General features: G+C 42.6%; 1 protein-coding gene across 1 annotated transcript in view; it reads left to right on the top strand.

Moving 5' to 3' along the window:
* The window catches only part of RPAP2 (RNA polymerase II associated protein 2), a 78,066-nt gene that overhangs the window by 26,442 nt on the left and 29,923 nt on the right, over positions 1–21,701 (top strand). Inside the window, exons 8-10 of the mRNA XM_068242611.1 lie at positions 4,210–5,122; positions 7,142–7,236; positions 15,262–15,342. Coding sequence (XP_068098712.1) covers positions 4,210–5,122; positions 7,142–7,236; positions 15,262–15,342 — 1,089 coding nt within the window. The remainder of the gene's footprint in view (positions 1–4,209; positions 5,123–7,141; positions 7,237–15,261; positions 15,343–21,701) is intronic.

Here is a 21,701-nt window from a genome sequence, read left to right as displayed (position 1 = left end):
AAAGAAGTATTGGAACGTATAAGACCAGACATGTCACTGGAAGGCAAGATTACCAGACTCAGACTCGCATATTTTGGCCACGTTATACGATCAAATTCCTTAGAGAAAGACCTAATGCTAGGACTGATCAGTGGCAAGGCCACCAGAGAACGCGTTGGCTTTACACCATCAAAGCTGACACAGGATTGAGCTTAAAGGGATACTGTAGGGGGTCAGGGGAAAATGAGTTGAACTTACCCGGGGCTTCTAATGGTCCCCCGCAGACATCCTGTGCCCGCGCAGCCACTCACTGATGCTCCGGCCCCGCCTCCGGTTCACTTCTGGAATTTCAGACTTTAACCAGCTGAGCGGTCTGGACGAGCTCAGCTCGTCCAACACCGCCAGAGGTTGCCGCTCAGGCCCTGCTGGGCCGATTTTCACCAAATAAAAAGCAGCACACGCAGCCGGCACTTTGCCAGCCGCGTGTGCTGCCTGATCGCCGCAGCGGCGAAAGAGGGTCCCCCCAGCCGCCCGAGCCCAGCGTAGCCGGAACAAACAGTTCCGGCCAGCGCTAAGGGCTGGATCGGAGGCGGCTGACGTCAGGACGTCAACTTTCAGTTGGCTGCATGAAATAGTTTTTTTTTTATTTAAAAAAAAACCCTCCCGCAGCCACCCTGGCGATTTAATCAGAACGCCAGGGTGGTTAAAGTATGAAAACCACTGCGCCTGCGTTGCCGTGTCCTCGATCCCGCTGTCATCACCCGGAGTGTACTGCGCAGGCACAGACCATACTGGGCCTGCACAGTACACTCCGGGTGACATCAGCAGGAGCGAGGACACGGCAACGCAGGCGCAGTGGTTTTCAGACTTTAAAGTCTGAAATTCCAGAAGTGAACCGGAGGCGGGGCCGGAGCATCGGTGAGTGGCTGCACGGGCACAGGATGTCTGCGGGGGACCATTAGAAGCCCCGGGTAAGTTGAACTCATTTTCCCCCGGCCCCCCCCCCCCCCCCCCCCCCCTACAGTATCTCTTTAAGGCAACTGGCAGAAATGGTACAAGATCGGACAGCATGGAGAGAGCTAACCCATAGAATCGCCAAGATTCGGACACTACTGAATGGATAACATCATCATATACCTGTCATCCCTTTAATCTAGCAGCCTTTAGTGATTACTGCGTAGAGCATTTCCTGTTTCTTTCTGCAAGGTCAGTTTGTTTGATCGGTATGATTTACTGTGCAGCTGCAGTGAACAAAACCTGTTGAAATCAGATTCGAATGCAAACTGTGTACACATCCTGCTCACAATATTGCCAGCCAGAAATTTGAATTCATATTCATTAAAACTGTTGACAATTTAATGCCAGATTTGTTTGTGCTATTTTTGAAGGCCTGGTCATGTCATTCAATACCTGTTATGGATTTGTGGTAGATACAGAGCAGGAAATGAAGAATAAATCTGTACTGGTAAATGTATTATTACTGTGATTCCTGCCTTATCTTCTCTCATGAAAAAATAGTGCCCCTTTGTCCTGCAATAGTGATTTTATTCTGTGGAGTTTTTTTTTTTCTTTAATAAATTATTATTATTTAGTGTTTATATAGAGCTGAAATCTTCCGTTGCACTTACGGAGTTGTGATTGGCTTTCCAACACCGTAACCTGTGTCCCAGCAAAAAGAGAATATGGATGGTCTTGGGGTGGAGATCTGTATGGGTAGCAGTGATGGGTTCTGTCTCTGCAGCTCTGTTATATACTAATAATAATTCTAGTATTTGTATAGCGCTTTTCTCCAGTTGGACTCAAAACGCTTGTGAGTCAGCCACTAGAGCGCACTCTGTAGGCAGTAGCAGTATTGAGGAGTCTTGCCCATGAACTCATTACTGAATAGGTGTTGGCTTATTGAAATAGGAAGAGCCAAGATTTGAACCCAAGTCTCCTATGCCGGAGGCAGAGCCCTCAACCATTACACTATCCAGCCACTATATATAAAGTATTACAGAGAATTCCAAGGAAATGGCTGTCTGAAATACCCCCTGCAAGGTAGTAATATACTGTACTTCCATACTAGAAATCATTTTTATGATTTAAAAATTGGGAGCCACAAAAAAAAATTGGGAGCCACATTACCTATACTGTAGACAAAAATAGCTAAGTTCTCTCCCGTACTCTTCAAGACCCCAAATTTTGAAAATGGTAGAGTGCCATACACCTTCCCACAATGAACTGAAGGAATAAGGACAAGTTGTGCAGTTGTGCTACAGCCCAGTGTGTACAGTAGGAGATAGATTATGTTTAAAGCAATGAGTCAGTAGGTCTTCCCAGTACCTGGCCTCCAGAAGAGAAGGGCAACTAGGCTACTGTTGCATTAAAGTGAACCTGAACTCTTGCACAGGACGGAAGGAAAACATAGAGAAATGCACCCTGTTTGTATTTAGAGAGTTTAGCCTGTCTAATTCCCCTTCTTAAATCACGAGTTTTAATTTGATCACTCATCTGTGCCAGCTAACTGCCACGGCAAAGCAGCTAAAGGGTAAACACAGAATGTTAACTATGTCTGCTACCATGAAAGCAGGAAGTAACACTCTGCAAATTTATTGAAGGATTTTTTTTAGCTGTTTTTCTTTAAAAGTTTTTATGCTGTTCCATATCTTTTAGAGCAAAAAGGACTTTGATTTCAGGTCCGCTTTAAACTGGATTGTAAGTGGAACTAAACTAAGTGTATCCGATTTTCACTTAAGGGCCCTTTTCCACTAGCAATTGCAATCACAAATCGCAAACACAAGCGATTGTGATTTTTCATTAATTTTGTTGCATTATCCCTCTTAAAATCGTTCCAGAAAGCGGTTGCGATTTGCGATTTACAAATCGAACCACTATAGTGGAAAATACTTCTCATGATTTCTAAGATAAAGTAGCAAACCTAGTGATTTAAAAAACACTAGCAATTTGCAATTTGGCGATTCAGCTGTGCAGTGGAAAAGGTTAGCCACACCATAAGAAGCTCTACAAACAATTTATCACAAGATAGTTACTGAAAAGATTTATTGACTGTGTTTTACTTTCCTCCGAAACCTTTACATGCAGCACAGGTTCCCCTGATTTTCTTTTGCTCTCTAACTGAAGTTAAGACATAGGAGCAAACACAGTAGAAAGGCTTTGTTTTGCAGAATTCAGTGTGACTGTAGTTGGAGAAGAATTTTTCATCACTCTGAATTAATTTTATATGTCCATTTACAGCTTTCTTGTATTCAGTTCAAGAGAGATTTCTACACAGATGACGTTATTGTATGAGACGACTGTAAAGCAATAAACAGTAGGGAAACAAGTTTTTATTGAATATTATGCCAGACTGTAATTCAACTAACAAGTTGCTGATATGTCTTTGTGGGGAATGCATATACAGTATGTATCTTTTTAATTTTGACATAAGTGCACTGCTTTTGACCTCAGTCGGCAGAACTCGTTGTGCTGTATATTCCTGGAATGCTTTGATCTCTCTCTGCTAGCAGAACATATAGAAACTGAAAGCAGAAGTCCTCTGTTATTGTCTCACACCGCCCCCTAGTGACAAGTGGCCATAAATGCACATTACAGCAGTGGCTGGATAGTGTAATGGTTAAGGGCTCTGCCTCTGACGTAGGAGACCTGGGTTCAAATCTCGGCTCTGCCTGTTCAGTAAGCCAGCACCTATTCAGTAAGGAGTTTCTTGGGCAAGTCTCCTTAACACTGCTACTGCCTACTGAGTGCGCTCTAGTGGCTGCCCCGCCAGCGCTTTGAGTCTGACAGGAGAAAGGCGCTATACAAATAATGCAATTATTATTATTAATAATAATAATTATAAGCAAGGAAATGTAACAAACAAGAAGTAAAATAATGTGCTAAAATTAATTGGCCTGAAGCACTTGCAAGCCTCTAAATACATTGTCTGCTTAAGGGTTAATTCTCCAGCCCCAGCATTTTAAAGACATGCTAAATTTTGCCTCTGTGAAATTCAGCTCATGTTCATTTATGAAAGTTGATCACCTGCTTTTCCAAGAATCATTATCAAGTAGATTCCATTTTTTTTAAATAGTCAAGTAATGTGATGCTATTGTGTAATTTAACTGTAGGGTTGATGTAAAAATATAAGTCTTGTCCACAATAGCCAATGAGATGGTTTGTTTATATTGGTTGCATCTCTTTACCTGTGCACATTATTTTGTTAATAGCATCCACATATTTATGTTTCAGTGGTCATTCTGGAGAAGAAGTCAAACTAATGGACAGGCGTGTCAGACCTTCCGAGGTTGAGAAACCAAACGCCATCAAAGAAGATGGTGATTCCAGCCCTTCTGATGGTGAAACAAATGATGCTGTACCTCAGCAAGCTTTTGTGACCACAGTCCTCTCAACCACAGAAACACACCTTGAGGATTCTGAACAAGAAAAGAAAAACCTCCAGAGTTCAGACAAGGAAAAGATCACAAGATTGACGAGCACTGAACAGAATGTCTCAGAAATTTCTGAAAGATTAAGTGTTTCTCATATTAATGACCATGAAGGGACATTGGATTCACAGGCTGTAGACTCCAAGCACTGTCCCGAAAAAATCACAGCCGACAAGACAGGAAATGTTGAATCTAAGAGAGCCTCCAGTATGGAGGGTACCGGTGTAACTCAAAGGGCTGTAAGCAAAAGTGGAGCTGAGCACCTCCGAAGATTACTCACCAAGTCCAAAGCTTCTCATTCTGCTGTAAGAGACAACATTCCCCCAGTAGCAGTGAAAGGGAGCATGATGGAAATCCTCACACAGACACTGAATGAGTGGAAGTCTGAAGAAACTCTGAAATATCTTTTTGGAATGAACTATGTGTTTGAAATTCCATCTCATAAAGAAGAGGTTCATGTGGTCCATGACCAGACGGAAGAACTAGATGAAGATGACATTAGTTTAGATGAAAATAAAAACATGTCGAGTTTTGATGAGTGTTTACCTTTCCAAAATGAAAATGATGTCCATAAGCCTATTCCAGATTATAAAAAACTTAGTGAAGAAACCCGATCAATGGAACTTCGAGTGCAGGAGTTTTTCAGAGGACAGTATCTGTTGCCAGAAGAGCTGGAGGGTGAGCAGACTGAAGGAAATAAAAATTATTCAGAAAAGGTTAGTCCTCCATCATTAACGGGTCAAGGGAAAATTTGTCATTTCAGTGTATTGTCATTATTTGGGATTGTTATGCTTTGTGCGTAATTAGCACCGATATAGATGAGGATGTCTGATAAAACTGTTTATTTCTTGTCCATCAAAGAGGCTTAGGGTTTTCGATGTGTATATACAGTACAACTTTGCTTACCTGCAGAGCACCATGACTGGTCGCTTTTTACAACCAACACTTCATTTATTGAGCTTGTTATTATATCAGGGCTGTGGAGTTGGTGCAAAAATCATCCAACTCCGACTCCTCAGTATATGATTCCATTCACTTCGACTCCTTGACTCCAACTCCTTTAATTGGCATAAAACAGCCTTGTTGATTTAAAGTATGTTACATGAAAGGCAATCACTGCCAAAGCTTAAAGGGAAGGTTCAGGGAGTGAGAAAAAAAATTAAATCCATATCCACTTACCTGGGGCTTCCTCCAGCCCGTGGCAGGCAGGAGGTGCCCTCGCTGCCACTCCGGAGCTCCGGAGCCTGCGCAGTACAGCCCGGAGGACGTCCGATGACGTCAGCGTGCCCGCGTGGAACGCAGAAGAGCCCGTCGTTGGAGCGCAGAAGAGCCCGACCTGGCAGCCGGCCTGGCCAGGTCGGGTCGGCCACCGGAGACCACCGGGAGCCTGCGGAGAGGCGGCGAGGGCACCTCCTGCCTGCCATGGGCTGGAGGAAGCCCCAGGTAAGTGGATATGGATTTTTATTTTTTTTCCCCACTCCCTGAACCTTCCCTTTTAAGCATTTTAAAGCTATACTAAGATGGCATCTGCTTTTGAGAACAAAAACCTCCTGGCGGCTGACATTCTACCCTGTCAGCCATCCTGGCCTGTCATTGCCAACGTGAATGCCCAGGCACATCGTCTGTATAATAAGATTCATCAGAGTCCCATGTCAGCGAAGTTCCAACATGTAGTCATGCCACCCTCACTGTATACACATCAGATATACAGTCACGATCAGATATGTATTTTGTGGACTTATCACTGTTATTACCGTATATATGCTATTTATGATGACACTAGATTCTCAGCAGAGGCGGCCGTTAATGATGGCCTCAACCTATTTTCATTTAGCTTGTGTACGGGGTTTACGTTTTTAGCGATTATCTTCCTGCATTCCCCCTGTTAAAAGCTGAAGAAGTTCAGTTATGTAGCAGAATACCTGATTCAATTCCAACTGCATTAAAACCGAACTATTGTTTAACTTATTGTTTCAAAATGGCACAATACAGTTAGTTCTGCTCTACTGTGCGAAAATTAAAATGTAGCACAGCAGTATGAGAAAGAACTTGGCTATCTGAATATACATATGTTTGCTCTCATGCTAGCCTCATCTTAGGCTTGTAGCTGCAGTCCACTAAGGAAACCTGTCCCAGGTGATTTATCCTTCACTTGAGATTGAGCGGTCTGGTACTCTCTGGACATTCCAGCCAATCTTGATTTAAGCTCCCTAATGGTATTCCTGACCCAAGCTCGGGTTGAAAAAAAACATGCTGCAAGCGGTAATCCCGAGCAAGGGTCAGGGGAACCACCGGTCAGGTTACTGCAGAGCGGACGCAGTGGAGTGGCACGCCATATTCACATCCCCAGGATCTGGGCAGTCTCCTCTGTGTCCTCCGAGGCTCTCGATCCCTTGGGTGAGATCGCTGCCTGTCACATGATTGTGACAGGCTGTGATCTCATCATAGAGCTTGATTGTCACCTGGAGGACAGGAGGAAGAAATGCAGCGCTGGATCCCTGGGGAGGTGAGTTCTGTGCAGGGGCTGCTGGAGAATCTCCTTTGGGTATGAATTTTTTTTTCTGGATTATGGGGTCTTAAAGCACAACAAAAAGTAGTACCGCTTCTAGACTCTAAAATCCACAGAAAGTCATACACCCAAGGAGGTTAATGTTAATTAGACAAGTAATTGTTATGTCAAGTCTGTGGAGTACATCCAGTTACGCACATGTATATTTTAATTTCTATTTTTTCAGGTTGAAGCTAAATGGGCTCCACCCCTGCCTCTTGTTGATTCGCGTTCTCAGCAGCAAATTCGTAGACGAATCGTACTGGAGAAGCTAAAAAAAGTGTAAGTTCTCAATGGTGAAGTGTGTGTTTATTAGGGTGAGTGTGTTCTGATGGGTGTGGCATGGAGAACTAGCAGCCAGTAGTGTTCATGGTTATGGCGTGGAGAACTAGCAGCCAGTAGTGTTCCTGGTTAGGGTCACTCTTATTTGTATGGCATGGCACAGCAGTGGGGAGCGATACTTTATCTGGGTTGTGGCATGCAATTTTTAATACAACACCCCAGCCGTAGCGGGCTTTTCTACTCCCAACAACTGTGACCACATTGATAATTGAAGGGAATTTGTGGTGACCGTGACATGGAGGCTGCCATATTGATTTCCTTTTAAAAATGCAAGTTACCTGGCTGTCCTCTTTATCCTATGGGCCATATTCAATTCTAGGTGATAAGTAGCTTGCAGATGTGAGAGTCAGTGTTTTGGGAGAATCCATTATTGTATGGGCATATTAACTGCTCGCCTCCAGATTTCTGAGTGCGCAGACATTGCAACATCACAAGCCCCACCCCCCACCCCCATGCATTTACTGTACTCAAACAGTTCTTATTGGGTCATGGAGTCCCTCCACCAGAGCTGCCCAGAGAACAGTAAGGGTTCTTTTCCACTAGGGTGCTGCCTTTGTATCTACATTTGAAGCGACACCTGTGCTCATGCGATCTACAATGGCTGTAGGTACCCGCATGTGTGCTGATAAATTATGCAGCTTGATGTGTTTTTTTTTTTTTTTTTCCCCACATGCAAATTTGGAAGCAGCCTATCGATTTCAATAGGCTTTGATTGCTTGTCCAAATTTGTGTGCGGTGAACTGCAAAAGATTCTTGCACAAATTGAACTGTTTTGCACAAATTTAACTGTTTCTAATGCTAATACAAACGGTATGATTTGCCGTGCGATAGATAGAGCCGATTGATAAAATCCGTCATGTACGATATTTTTCCCGATCGTTTCTGCGCTCAATTTCTCATAGCAGTGAATGGAAAAAGATAAGAAAAATGAATGAAGATATGAGAATCGAACGGAAAAACCGATCGGGCCGCAAAATCGCATGGAAAATCCTACCGTGTGTACCCAGCATTAGACAGTCATGCCACTTTTTTACTTCAAAAGAATGTCTTAGGGCTGTTGCACACCAGCCGTGATGTTGCTGCAATTCTACCACGATTGCGCTGTGCTTGTGATTTCAAAAGCATTGCATGTAAAATTTCAGGAGCAATTCTCTTTTCCTGATCATGAAACGCAATTCTGGCAAAATCACTGGGATTTTCAGTGTGAAACAGCCCTTATACTGTGCATGAAAATATCTCAGGAAGGTTTTCATACTTGGTGGAGGGTTTTCTAATTGCAGTAGAATATATTGGATAACTCTAATTCTTTGCAGCACTGACATTGCTTTTAGTATTGCTATGTCCAGGCGTGAAAAACATGACTTCTAGTATTTTAGGTGTGTACTGGGCTTTGTCTTTTGTCAACTTCCCCCCCATTTTTGCAGGAAACTGTCTAAACTGTTTAAAAGTGTGAAAATCACACTACAGAGATAATACAAAAAATATTGTAAATAGCAGAAGCAAGAAGTAGCACTAAAATGGTTTATTGTAAATTCTTACTTTTATGCAAATGAACTGGGACATGTTTAAACCTGAAGTACATAGGTTATGGTATAGTCCACCTTTGTTTGTAATGACTGTTATAACAGATTATTTTGGCTTTGTGAGAGTTACTCCCTCTATTCTGGTATTAAACAGAGAAGTTTAAAAAAGTGCAGTAGGGTTTGGGAAATGGTGAGAAAGGGCAACTTCTCACTATAACCTTATATGGCTGCAGTACAGTTGTATTTTGGTTGCTTGTCGCAGCAGACCTATAGTACCAGCAATATCCAGCGAGAAGAGTTTTTCGTACATCTGTCTGTGCTCAGAGAGACAGCAGTGCACACATGCTTGATGGTTCTCTGCCAAGGGGGCCTCCTCTTCAGAGAATCTAGCATGTGCTCAGCAGCTTCCGATCATCCTTGGTGTGTCGGCAAGCAATCCCCCTGATGGATCAACTTGGCCAAGTGCATTGTTTTTTTTCCTTGCCTAAGATGCTCCGGTGACGTTCGTTTGTGTGCCATCCTGTTCCCTGCAAAGCAGCAGAATACATCACTTGAACAACCTCTGCCCCAAATGGTCGCCTGTGTGTGTCGGGTCTCATTCCACTCATACAGCACGGCATAGTGGTTAGCATGCTCACCTTGCTGGGTCCCTGGTTTGAATCCCAGCCAGGGCACTATCTGCATGGAGTTTGTATGTTCTACCTGTGCTTCCCCCTGTGCTTCCCCCTAAATTGTCCCTAGACAATGATACATACATACATACACTACACGATACATACATAGACCTATGACTATGACTAAGAGGGGCTTAGATTGGGAGCCCCTCTGAGGAACAAGACAATATACTCTGTACAGTGTTGTGGAAGATGTCGGCGCTATATGAATACTAAATTATAACATACACACATCATGCATTGTTAAAGTGGCCCTAAGCAATTGTGAAACATTTCTTGCTGACTTCCTACATTACTTCATACATTACACACTCCTGGGAGTTCTGAACAGGGCTGTGGAGTCGGAGCAATTTTGGGGACCTGGAGTCGGAATCGATGGTTTCAATACACTGAGGAGTCTGAGTCGGATGATTTCTGAACCAAATACATAGCCTTAGTAAAAATTAGATTAGTGTTGCCCATACATGGTACAATTTTATTTATTTTTTTACGATTAGATCATTTAGATCGATTGTTCCATTAGATCGAATATAAAGATTTTTCCAACATGTTTGATCGGATTTTAATGGGGAAAAAAACGGGATAATCATTCGTTTTTGTTTTTTTTTTTTGTTCGAAGAAATAAAAGATTCTTTTCAACTTTCATTCGATTTGATCATTTTAGTCGAAAAAACTGGAAAATCGAATGTTTTTATTGTACCATGTATGGGCACCCTAAGGAGTCAGAGTTGAGGAGTCTGAATTGGAGCAATTTTGGGTACCTGGAGTCGGAGTCAATTGTTTCATAAACTGAGGAGTCTGAGTCAGAAGGTTTTTGTACCCACTCCACAGCCCTGGTTTTGGTTCATCCTGAGCTTGCTGGGCAATCTGTAACTCTTCATACATGTATAAATATTTTTTATACGCACAATCCACAGCAGCGTATATCACTTCTTCATATGTCCTACTGCTGTTTGCTGTTCACACAACCAATATTTTGGAGTATAATACCTTGTGGACCTTGTGGGAGGAAGTGGTAAAGAGAGCAGATCTACAAACAACCTGGAAACTTTCCATGCACTTTCCATGTATGACATACCAGTAGGTTCCAAACTCCACTGGCTTTAAGAAGCATATGAGTGGCTAAACTCCTATTCAAAGGATGCAGCTTTTTAGTCATCTGGAGGGAGAGTCTGGATGCTGAGATGGTTTCTTCGCACGCATCGTGTATTTGTTTTATATGGTATATTTTTTAGTGGTACTTATACGATTCATTGAATTATCCTTGGACCATTATCACATTTGGACATTGAGGAGCATATGTTGCAAAGAGCACAGATAATTGAAATATTACTACTTCCTAGCAAATACCGCACATTTACCTAAACATTATGGTTCCATTATTCTTTATTTTGCAGTCTTTAGGTATACATTACACTGCTACCCTGTTTGTTGTTTTGTGGAATGTGGCATTTTCCCCCTATTTTCAAAGTTTACTGTGTGATTTAGCCTGCAGGTGGCACCCTTGCTGTTGCAGTCACAAAGGCCAAGTATTCTGTGCAGATGGCAAAGGCAAAATGGTAACAGCACCTATAGATTCTAAAGCCGTGTTTTGCAGTAACACTATACTGTAACTAGCTGCCAAGTGTTCATGCAAAAATGGCACCACGGAAATTTGGGCACCGTATGTGGTCACTAGTAAAATATCAGTAACATTTCCAATATTCTACTATTAGGCAGTGGTCATTCTCATATGAGCCATCCGTTCATTGACGCTTAAAGAGAATCTGTATTGTTAAAATCGCACAAAAGTAAACATACCAGTGCGTTAGGGGACATCTCCTATTCCCCTCTGTCACAATTTCGCTGCTCCCCGCCCCATTAAAAGTGGTTAAAAACAGTTTTAGAAAGTTTGTTTATAAACAAACAAAATGGCCACCAAAACAAGTAGGTTGATGTACAGTATGTCCACACATAGAAAATACATCCATACACAAGCAGGCTGTATACAGCATTCCTTTTGAATCTCAAGAGATCATTTGTGTGTTTCTTTCCCCCTGCAGCTCTCATGCACTGAAGTGTCAGGCTGATTCTTCCAGCAAACAGCTCTGCCTGTGTTTGTAATTCCTCAGTATGTGAAAGCCCAGCCAGCTCAGATGATGATTTATCCAGCTTGTAAAAGATAAGAGAGCAGAGAGAAGCTGCCCCTAATCTAAATAACACATAGTTAGTGTGCATAGAGGGCGCCTTGTGGGCGTGCATCACAGAATCTCAACACTGAAGAACTTGGCAGCCTTCCAGACACAGGGTGACAAGTCCGACAGGGGAAAGATAAGCTGATTTATTACAGAGATGGTGATAGAAGAAAGTGCTGCAGTAAGCCAGAGCACATTAGAATAGGTTTTGGAACTTGTAGGATGGTAGAAAACAGGATGAAATTTTTGTTACGGAGTCTCTTTAACACTAACTTTGACATCACCACCAATGCCTAACTCTAACTTATCCCCCTCACTAATGCTTAACCTCTTAGCGGCAAGGCGCTACATTAAAACGTAATGCTGGAGGCTCCAGGACATTTTAATGCATCGCTTGCCCCTTGCCACCGACAAACGTGCGCCTGCCGCTCGCACCCGTCAGGACTCAGAGATCCATGATTGGTGAAGGGGAACAAGCCCTAACCATTTGCAATGCCTGAAGTTTTTTTTCTTTTTCCTTTTTTTTTTTCTTTTTTCCTTCACTAAAATGCATAGAAAATAAAGCAATTCCTAAAAATAAGTATCGCCCCCAAAAAAACGAATTTGTGGCAAAAAAAACAAGGTATAGATCATTTTGTTTTGATAAGTAGTAATAAAGTTATTGGCAAATGAAAGGGAGAAGCACTGGCAGGGGAAAATTGCTCTGGTCCATTAGGGTAAAATCCCCCTGGGGGTGAAGTGGTTAAAGAATACAGGTGAGGGGGAAAAAAAAAAGTTTTACTCACCCATGCCGCTGTTCCACTTTTCTCAATGCCGCTGCTTTGCTCTGTGTAAGATCACAGCCTGTGGCTGGGTCAAGATCTTCTGCGCATGCGCACCTCTCATGATCGCGCTCCCGTGGTCATGGGAGCACGATCACAAGTGGCCTGTGCAAAAGATCCTGTTACAGCTGTGGGTTTGCGATGTTACAGAGGACGAAGCGACGTCCTGCAGGAGAGCGGAACAGCAGCGTGGGCACCAATAGATTTCTAGGGACTGGAAGAAACCCCAGATGCGTAAAACTTTTTTTTTTTTATTTTCCTCACCTCATGTATTTAACCCTAACCCGCCACCTACCCCCAGCTGCCAGGGAAATTATTGAGTGAATTTATGCGTTCTTGAAAATTAAACTATATTAAATTTGGTAATTTTTTTTTTCTATATTCATTCTTTATCAAGTGATACATAATAACAGCAAAACCTGTACCTGACTTAAACTACTGACAGGTTGTTGTAAACAAAATTAAAATCTGTGTTTTGCTTCCACCATGCAGTTCACAGAGATGGCACAAGGATATTGATAGAAGTATCTGAAAACAGTTTTGTTATTGTTGGCCTCCCTGGAGAATATAAAACTCAATTGTGTTTTGAGTGTGAGGAGGAGTTAAGTACTAATTTTATAATCTTTTAGCAGAGATTTCCCAGCAGCTTATTTTCTATCAGGACCACCCTTGAAAGCTTTGCCCTCTACTTCTTCATGCAGAACAGCAACACAGTTTATGCTTGGCTAAGCGCTGAATCTTTGCATAGTTTTATGGGAACTGCTCTTTATTTTCTTGCTCAGTTGTGACGTGCCAAGGAGTGGCCTCCACCTGGACTGGCATCAAAATATTTCTAATGTAGTGGGCCTAATTCACTACAGCAATATGTGGCAAGGAATAGGTCAAAATAATATTCAATTCAAGGTTTTGCTATCTTGTTTGTTTTGAGACCTGGTAAATGGTCTCTTGAGTGAGCAATAGGCTATAGACTTCTCCCCTGCTAACTCCATTCAAGCATCACCTCATGGACATGCAAATAGCTTGGTACCCATCACTATGGAGCACTGGTGCATTGAGAGGTGCCAAAGTCATTTTTGCTTGCCATGTACTGCCCTGTATAATTGCAGAGGCTCAGCACCAGTCACATGACATGGGTAGGCATGGAGTCTGATCTGAGGCCAGATTTCTGTCAAATGCCAGGTACCTGCCAGGGACAACTGACTCTACTTATGTGGTAAGCCTACATATAGTATTCACCCTTTTTTCAGCAAGCCACTATAGGACTGGTTTAAAGCACATATCTCTGTGTTGTTCCTCTCCTCACCCCCCCCCCCCCCCCTCCGCCCCCAGTTTCCATAATCACTCTGACTTTTAGGCTGAAGACAGGAAGATGCATGCTTGTGGTGATGATCCCTCCTGTAACCCTCCCATTCCCTCTGCTTCAGGCCTCATTCACTCCCCTTAAAAAGTGGAGCTACATACACATATATGCATACATACACGTGTGTGTGTGTGTGTGTGTGTGTGTGTACAGATAAATACTTGCTCTACTTACATAACACATGTATTGCACTGTCCACCTTTTGATTTTAGTGATTTTTCTATAGTGAAAAAAGAATCTTCTTAGGATTTTCCATTTTGTCTGTCTATCTTTAAGCCAATCCTGACGTCATTTCCTCCCTTATTTTGTCTGTGTATCATTGCCCTCCCAGTCTTCAGACACTCCCATCCAGTATAACGTGCATTGAGAAATGTTGGCCAATCATAGAGGAACAGAGTGGGAGGGGAAGACAGGAGGGAACGAGGCTTCAGCCAATCAGGCTTCATTAGTTAAAGGAGTCATCATGCGATATGCCCTACTCCCCGATCTACTTACCTGGGGCTTCCTACAGCCCCTTGCAGCTGACATGTCCCATGTCCATGTCTCTCAGCCGCCGGCCCGGGGTCCCCGCTCGGTGCAGAGGTCGACCACGAGGTTGTCCCCTCTAGTACCTGCGCGAGCACCGCTGTCTATCAAGACCACATTGTCCACAGTGTACTGCGCGGTACACCACAGACAATGTCCACTTGATTGACAGCAGCACAGGTGCAGTAGAGGATGCATGGCAAGACACCATGCAGGGTCCCTGGGCCAGCGGCTGAGAGTGGAGCTGCGGCATGGGACATGTCAGCTGCAAGGGGCTGGAGGAAGCCCCAGGTAAGTAGATCGGGGGGTAGGGCATATTGGTTGATGACTCCTTTATGTCTGAGGGGAAAGTAAAGAAGAATAAAAGAAAACCCAGCAAGCCCTGCAACTTCCTTTGTGCGGCAGATGTACCAAATAAGAGCCTGGGGGACAATGTTTTATGGAGAAGAAAAATAAGTGATTTTTTAACTTTTGGATTGCCTGGTTAGCATCCTTATTACTTGTTTACCAAATAAAAATAAAAAATTGATTTTATGCCCGGCAGTTACTCTTTAAGAGGAGGTTGATAGGAGGTAATATCGGAGCAAGCCTGCCTCTTCCTGTCAGAAATTTTGACTTTAACCAAAAGTCACATTTTTCAAAGAATGGTTATGGGGACTGGGGAAAGGTAAGGAGAGAGGGACGGACAATGCACAAAGGTATGTGGATCCAGCATGAACATATTTCTGTGCTTATGTCGGGTAGCTTTGCCTCTGGCCGGGTATCCCTTAAGTATCACTGCAGGGGAAGATTTTCTCCTGAGAGTTGTTTGGACATGAAAGCTATGCAGATCTTCGTGGTGCTTCTTATGCTCTGATAAATCTTAATTTCTTGTCTTATGTGTTACAGGCTACCAGCTATTTTAGTACCACTTCAGATTACGTACAGTGATGTATCTAAAGAGTTACACAACCTGGTGAATACCTTTAGGTGAGTAACAGTCTTTTAAGCGTGGCTTTGTTGTATGAGTTGTGAAAGCATCAAGTTGCTTCTATCGTATTTAGATGTTTGTTATAGCATCCCATCTTTATAACCCATGTTTGTATCACTACTTTCACTATAGGTATTAAGTAGTTTAAGAGACCTAAACCATACATGTCTGGTATGAGTATATTGCCTTCACGCAAATAGCCATCTCTCATTCCTCAACCACTTAAGTACCAGCGGTCTCTGTCCCCTTAAGGACCAGAGACCGCTGGTACAAGGAACGTCGAAATAACGATGAATACCGATGAATTGACGCACATACCCGCCGCAATCACCATCCGTGCCGCACCCTGAGAACCTCAGACACCCACTCTGCCGTCTTTATGACGGCAGAGTTACTGTGAGCCGGTCAGGAGCTGCTTTCATTGGCACCTGACCCTGCCTATCAATGTAAGCCAATGGAAACTACTTACGTTGATAGACAGGGTCAGGAACCAATGAAATCGTCTCCTGACCCATTCACAGGGTTCTGCCGTCATAGAGACGGCAGAGCGAGTGAGCTTCAGCGGGGAGGCAGCGTCAAGATCGTCAGGAGCGACGAAAGCGTCAAGAATGTACGGCGTCGGTGTATTGAAAACTACGCCCTGGCAGCCAGATAGCGATCAAAACAATAGATTTCAATTAGCGAGGTCCTTAAAGGGAACCTAAACTGAGGATATAGATTTTTCCTTTTAAAATAATACCAGTTGCCTGACTCTCCTGCTGATCCTGTGTGTCTAATACTTTTAGCCACAGCCCCTGAACAAGCATGCAGATCAGGTACTCTGACTGAAGTCAGACTGGATTAGCTGCATGCTTGTTTCAGGTCTGTAATCCTGCGACAACTGCAGCCAAAGGCATCAGCAGGACTACCAGGCAACTGGTGTTGTTTAAAAGGAAACATCCATATTCTTCTCAGTTTAGGTTCCCTTTAAGCAGTTAAAGCAAATCTGGCTTTCGGACAAAGCAACCTAAGGTAACCACAGAGGTTAGTTCATGCCAGATCCACATACCCCTGTGCGTTGTACGCTCCTCTACTTGTTCTACATGGTCCCCAATCAGCATTTGAAAATTGACTTTTGACTGAAGTCAAATTTTCAGACCGGTAGAGGCATGCTTGCTGCAATGTTTCCTCCTATCACCCTCCTATTCCCCTGCCTGTTCACTCCTCTTAAGAGGAGGAAACTTCACCACAATCCTGCCTCATCACTCCTTGAAAATTTTGACTTTTGCCTAAAGCAACATTTGCAGACTGGGAATAAGGAGTGGGGGGGGGGGGGGGGGGTGCAGAGAAGAATGGACAACGCACAAAGATATGTAGATCCAGCATGAAAATTCCTCTGTGCTTACCTTTGGTAGCCTTGCCTCGGGTCAAGACAAATTATAGTAGCAGTTTCCTAGGACTTGAGAAGGAGGATTCAAGTTAAGATTGCGAATATCAGTTATCCTAATATTTGTAATGCAGCAATCATGTACTAGTAAGATTCAGGTTTTTTGGCGGTGAAGGGGGGTGTTGAATGCGAAGCTTTATGTCAATTTTTGGTATGTATTGAGTTTTTGGTTGGCGTTAGATGAAAGTATTAGGGCAATTAAGTAACTTTGGAAGTTTTGAAGATGGCTTATGATTAAGCATAGAAGAGAAGCTGATGTTCATGGGATTGTGCCATGAAAATGGTTAATAATGGGTGCAAGGTTTTATTTAAGATCCATTGGAATGGTCTTGATTATTAAAAGGTTTAGGCTAGTGTTTGGCATTGAAGAATAAAGAAGATTGGTGTTAGGAAAAGGTGTGGAGACAAGATAAGTGTTAGGTTACTGTTAGGGAATTAGGTTCTGGTTAGGTCAGAGTTACAGGTTGCCCAGCAAGCTCATTGTGAAGCAGAACTCCTTGACGTGTATAAGGAGCTGAAAAAGACCAAAAAGCCTCCTTACTAAAATGCTATGGTAAACAGAAATTTGCCTTCTTAAAACAAAAAGTATTTGCAATTATTCAGGTTGGAGTGACCTTTAAAGAGAGTCCAAGGTGGGCTCAAAAAATAAAAAAAAAGTTGGCTACCTGATCTTCAGGACTGAGTGGATCAGATAGCCGCAAAAACTGCCGCTCCCATGGGTGCAATAGCCCACTCTCACTTGTGTGACCACTCGGTGACGTAGCTGCACTGAGAGACTATGTGGTCTCTCATAGCGTGTGGGGGAGCAGTAGGAGGCGCGGCCAGAGGAGAGAGCTGACCAATGGAAGCTCAGGAAACCCTGTTGGAATGCCCCTGGCGGGCATTTCAAACAGGGAATGCCTCTCCCTCTGCTTACCTCTGAGTTAGCAACAAATTTTGCCGCTAAACTCGGAGGGGGGGGGGGGGGGTCTGGACACAGTGCGGTGGTTGGGGGACACAAAGCCATGTCATTAGGCAGAGAACATGGCTCTGTGTCCCATCCCCCCCCCCCCCATATCCCCACCTCGGGTTCTCTTTAAGTTGTCCCACAAGGCTTCAGTGCTGAATATTCTAATCATCCTTTTGTTATCCCTGATAGCTAAACACACCTTCAGAACTGTTGAAATGCAGTGATGTGTAAGCTTGTTAATATTGCAGGGCCACAATAATCTAACATGCCAACAGACTGTTTTTGGACTGATTGATCCTCATCAGTGCATGGCATAGATTAATATGGCTCTATGTGGTGGGACTTGAAACACCCAGAGTAACAACTCATTGTGAACCAGAACTTGGAGGACAGTTCTTTGGTTATCAGTGTTCAAATAGTTTTCCCGATGTTCTGGATCAATTAATAGTGGGAAACTTGATTGCAGCTGAGATCTTCTGATCTACATTTTAAATGGCTTTTTGCAGTTTTTTTCCAAGATAATTCTAAATAAATAAGGAGTGTTTGTTCTGCATGGGTTGCTTCCAGACCCTCTGCTTCAAAATCACATACTCACCTAAGAAGAGGGAATCTTTTTGATTCTAATGAGCTTTCCCACTGTGTCCTTCATCCACCCATTGCCGCTTGCTGACCCTTCAAAGATTACTGACAAGGGCGTGTCGTGGTAATCTGACCGGGGACGTGCTACGAGCATGGTCGTATGCTGGAGCCATTCGTGCACGAGCTACTGCGCAGGCGCGGCCATTCTCATGCAGCTGCAGCACGGCCATACTCGTGCCAGAAGCGGAGAGTGGCCCCGATTAGCTGGAGGGTCCACGAATGGTGACGGGATCGGGGGACAGCGAGGGAAGCCTCATTACGATCCAGAGGTTGTCTAAACCCTAGGTTCTCAACATGCGGTACGTGTACCCCAGGGGGTACTTCTAATGGTTCCAGGGGGTACTTCGGCTTGATATAATTAACCAAGTATAACAAATTTAGAGTTTTAGAAAATGATAAATCCTATATTAACAACACCAAATTAGTATTTTAGCTAATTAGAAGCAATAGTAAATGCTTGGAAATTGTTTAGAACCAATGATTATGTACTATGATTAAACATATATTTGTCAAGGGGTACTAGAGATAATGTTTACTATGGCAGGAGGTACTTGGTGAGTACAGGGATTTAAAAGGGGTACATACCAATAAAATGTTGAGAAACACTGGTCTAAACCATGGTAGTCTGACTTCTGGCGCTGGGCTCTGTTCCTGATTGCAACCTTTCCGTAATCCCGAAACTTGCTGCCGGTGTTTTTGAACATCCATCTGCTGGCTGAGAATAATTTATACAAAATATTCATGCATACGGTTTCATGTATCTGTCACTAAACTGTATAATCATATTTTTTTTAAAGGGATCTGAAGTGAAAATAAACATATGAGATAATGAATTGTATGTATAGTACAGCTAAGAAATAGATCATTAGTAGCAAAGGAAAGAGTTTCCTATGGTTTCCAGTACTGGAAGAGTTAAGTAACTTTAGTTGTTATCTATGCAAAAGAGCTTCTCTGAGATTTCCGACCCAAATGGACAGTCCTGTTTTCTGAAGCACTTCTACAGCAAAGAAACAGTGAAAGACCGCTTTAGATAAGTCTTTACTGCAGGGAAGTTCTAAAGAGACATTATCTCTGCTCTGTTTCATAGTTTATATTTTTAAGTAGTGTAGTTTATAAACTGCAAATATGACAGAATGATGCAATGTTATAAACAAAAAAAAAGCTATATAACTGAAAATAAAAATATGAGATTCTTTTCTTTGCTACTAATGTTTTTCTAATTAACCGTACTACACAATCAATTAATTATATCATAAGTTTTTTCCACTTCAGTGTCACTTTAAGAACTGTATATATTCCACGGTGAGTATAGCATATCTTTTATTTTAACAACTGTAATCTTCCTTGTTATTAATTGCATATAAATGTGCAAATTAAATAAATGTGTTGCACTTCTTAACAGCCTGGAAAAGTTTGCATCAGGTAACCAGAGCCTGCTGTTTCCTCTGAGTTCAGTAAAAGAAGTCTGTGTAAATGGCTAGTGAGATGATATCGGTAACCTCTCCCCCCTCTCAGTGTTGGAGATTGTACGAGATGACTGTCGCCTGTCACTTTGTCTTGCAGAGAGGACTGATAGAGAGCAGGAGGCTGAGCTACAAAGCTGAAATGTTACCCTCCACTGACCTCTTTACAAACACTTACTGCTCATCCTATTTGCTGCAGTGTTTTAGTCCACTCTGCGCAGACGAGGAAATGCTCTAAGGAGATCTCTGAAGACGTTTTAGTACAGTTATAGTTCATTCCCAGCAAAGTCCCAGCGTGCCTGTACGCTTTTGTTACCAAAACGGAGATGTCACATTATCCCCAGGAGAGTGTCTGTCTGTCGGGCCATGAAAGGAAACTAAAACGTAAATCATTTGCTTCACTTGGGCTATCATACACAGTACTGGACTAAGCAGGCTAGCTGCAAGTATGGCAATACTGCTTGAAAGCTTGAGGGTGGCACTTTATATCTTTCTAATGGTGGCCACTAACGATCAAACCTTTTTCATCCAATCTTACCATTTTATGTAATATAAGAGAATTGCCTATATTATCCATTTAATATATTCACTAGATTTACCCTTCTACTACATAGATTTGGTAAGATTGGATGAAAAAGATTGTATCGTTAGTGGCCACATTAAGATATATTAATATGTTTTAGTACTGATACTACTATTATACTACTATTGTTTTTGTTAATTTATAAAGCATGTTCATTAATGAGGGGTAAACATTGAAAGCATAAGACAAAGACAAAAACCAGACAACAGAGAAAAGCTTACAACGTTGGAGGGCATACACCTATTAGCCATAACACTAAGGCGCCTTCCCCACTTGTGCTTTGCTGATCACGTTTTCAGCAACGCACGTTTATGCAATCTGCAGAGACATAAGATGGGCATAAACTGCACAGTCTGATGTTTCGATCCATGCGTTGTGATTGACTGCAGAAATGCACTGCAATCCCAGTCATTATAAATGAATAGGATCGCAACTACATCAGGTAGAATCATCGCATAGTAATGCAGTGCCAAGCTTTGACCCATCCATCTGTGCAGCGTGGAAGTGTTGAGGGGGAGTAAATCCCCAGACAGGAAGTATTATTGACAAGCTCATTATAATGGTTCTTGTCAGGTGTGAGGTACTGTATATTAGGTGGAAAGTGAACTCTTAGTAAGATTGTCGTGTGTGATGTTTAATACGTACATTCCCGTTTCCTACGTAGGACAGCTGTTGTTTATTTTTCCCTTACTGGATGAGTTTGAAGAGGAACTGTAGCGAAAATCTTAAAATTTAAAACACATAGAAATTTGAAGTACATTTCTCCCAGAGTAAAAAGAGCCAGAAATGACTTTTCTCCTATGTCGCTGTCACTTACAGTAGGTAGTACAAATCTGACATTGCTGACAGGTTTTGGGCTACTCCATCTCTCCATAGGGGATTCTCAGCATGGCCTTTATTCTTTATAAAGACATTCCCTGAAAAAGATTTACATAAAGATGCTGGCCAGCCTCCCTGCTCGCTGCACACTATTTTGGCAGTTGGACGGAGCAACTGCCATTCACTAAGTGCTTTTAAAAATAAAGAAAACCTTGAGAACCCCCCTTTGAGAAGATGGGCTAGTCCAAAATCTGTCAGTAATGTCAGATTTCTACTACCTACTATAAGTGACAGCAACATAGGAAAAAAGTAATTTATGGCTCATTTTACTCTGGTAGAAATGTACTTCTTATTTGTATATGTTTTTAAATTTTAAGATTTTCGCAAACGTTCCTCTTTAAGGAACCCAGGACTAAAAAATGAATTAAAAATTCTCTGCAGTCAGTCTCAGTAGTAACTCTCAAAGATAAATAATTAGT

This window comes from Hyperolius riggenbachi, chromosome 6, assembly GCF_040937935.1.
Source record: "Hyperolius riggenbachi isolate aHypRig1 chromosome 6, aHypRig1.pri, whole genome shotgun sequence".
Classification (NCBI taxonomy): Eukaryota; Metazoa; Chordata; class Amphibia; order Anura; family Hyperoliidae; genus Hyperolius; species Hyperolius riggenbachi.
The sequence above is the reverse complement of the archived record's forward strand: the minus strand, read 5'-3'. Positions and strand labels throughout refer to the sequence as shown.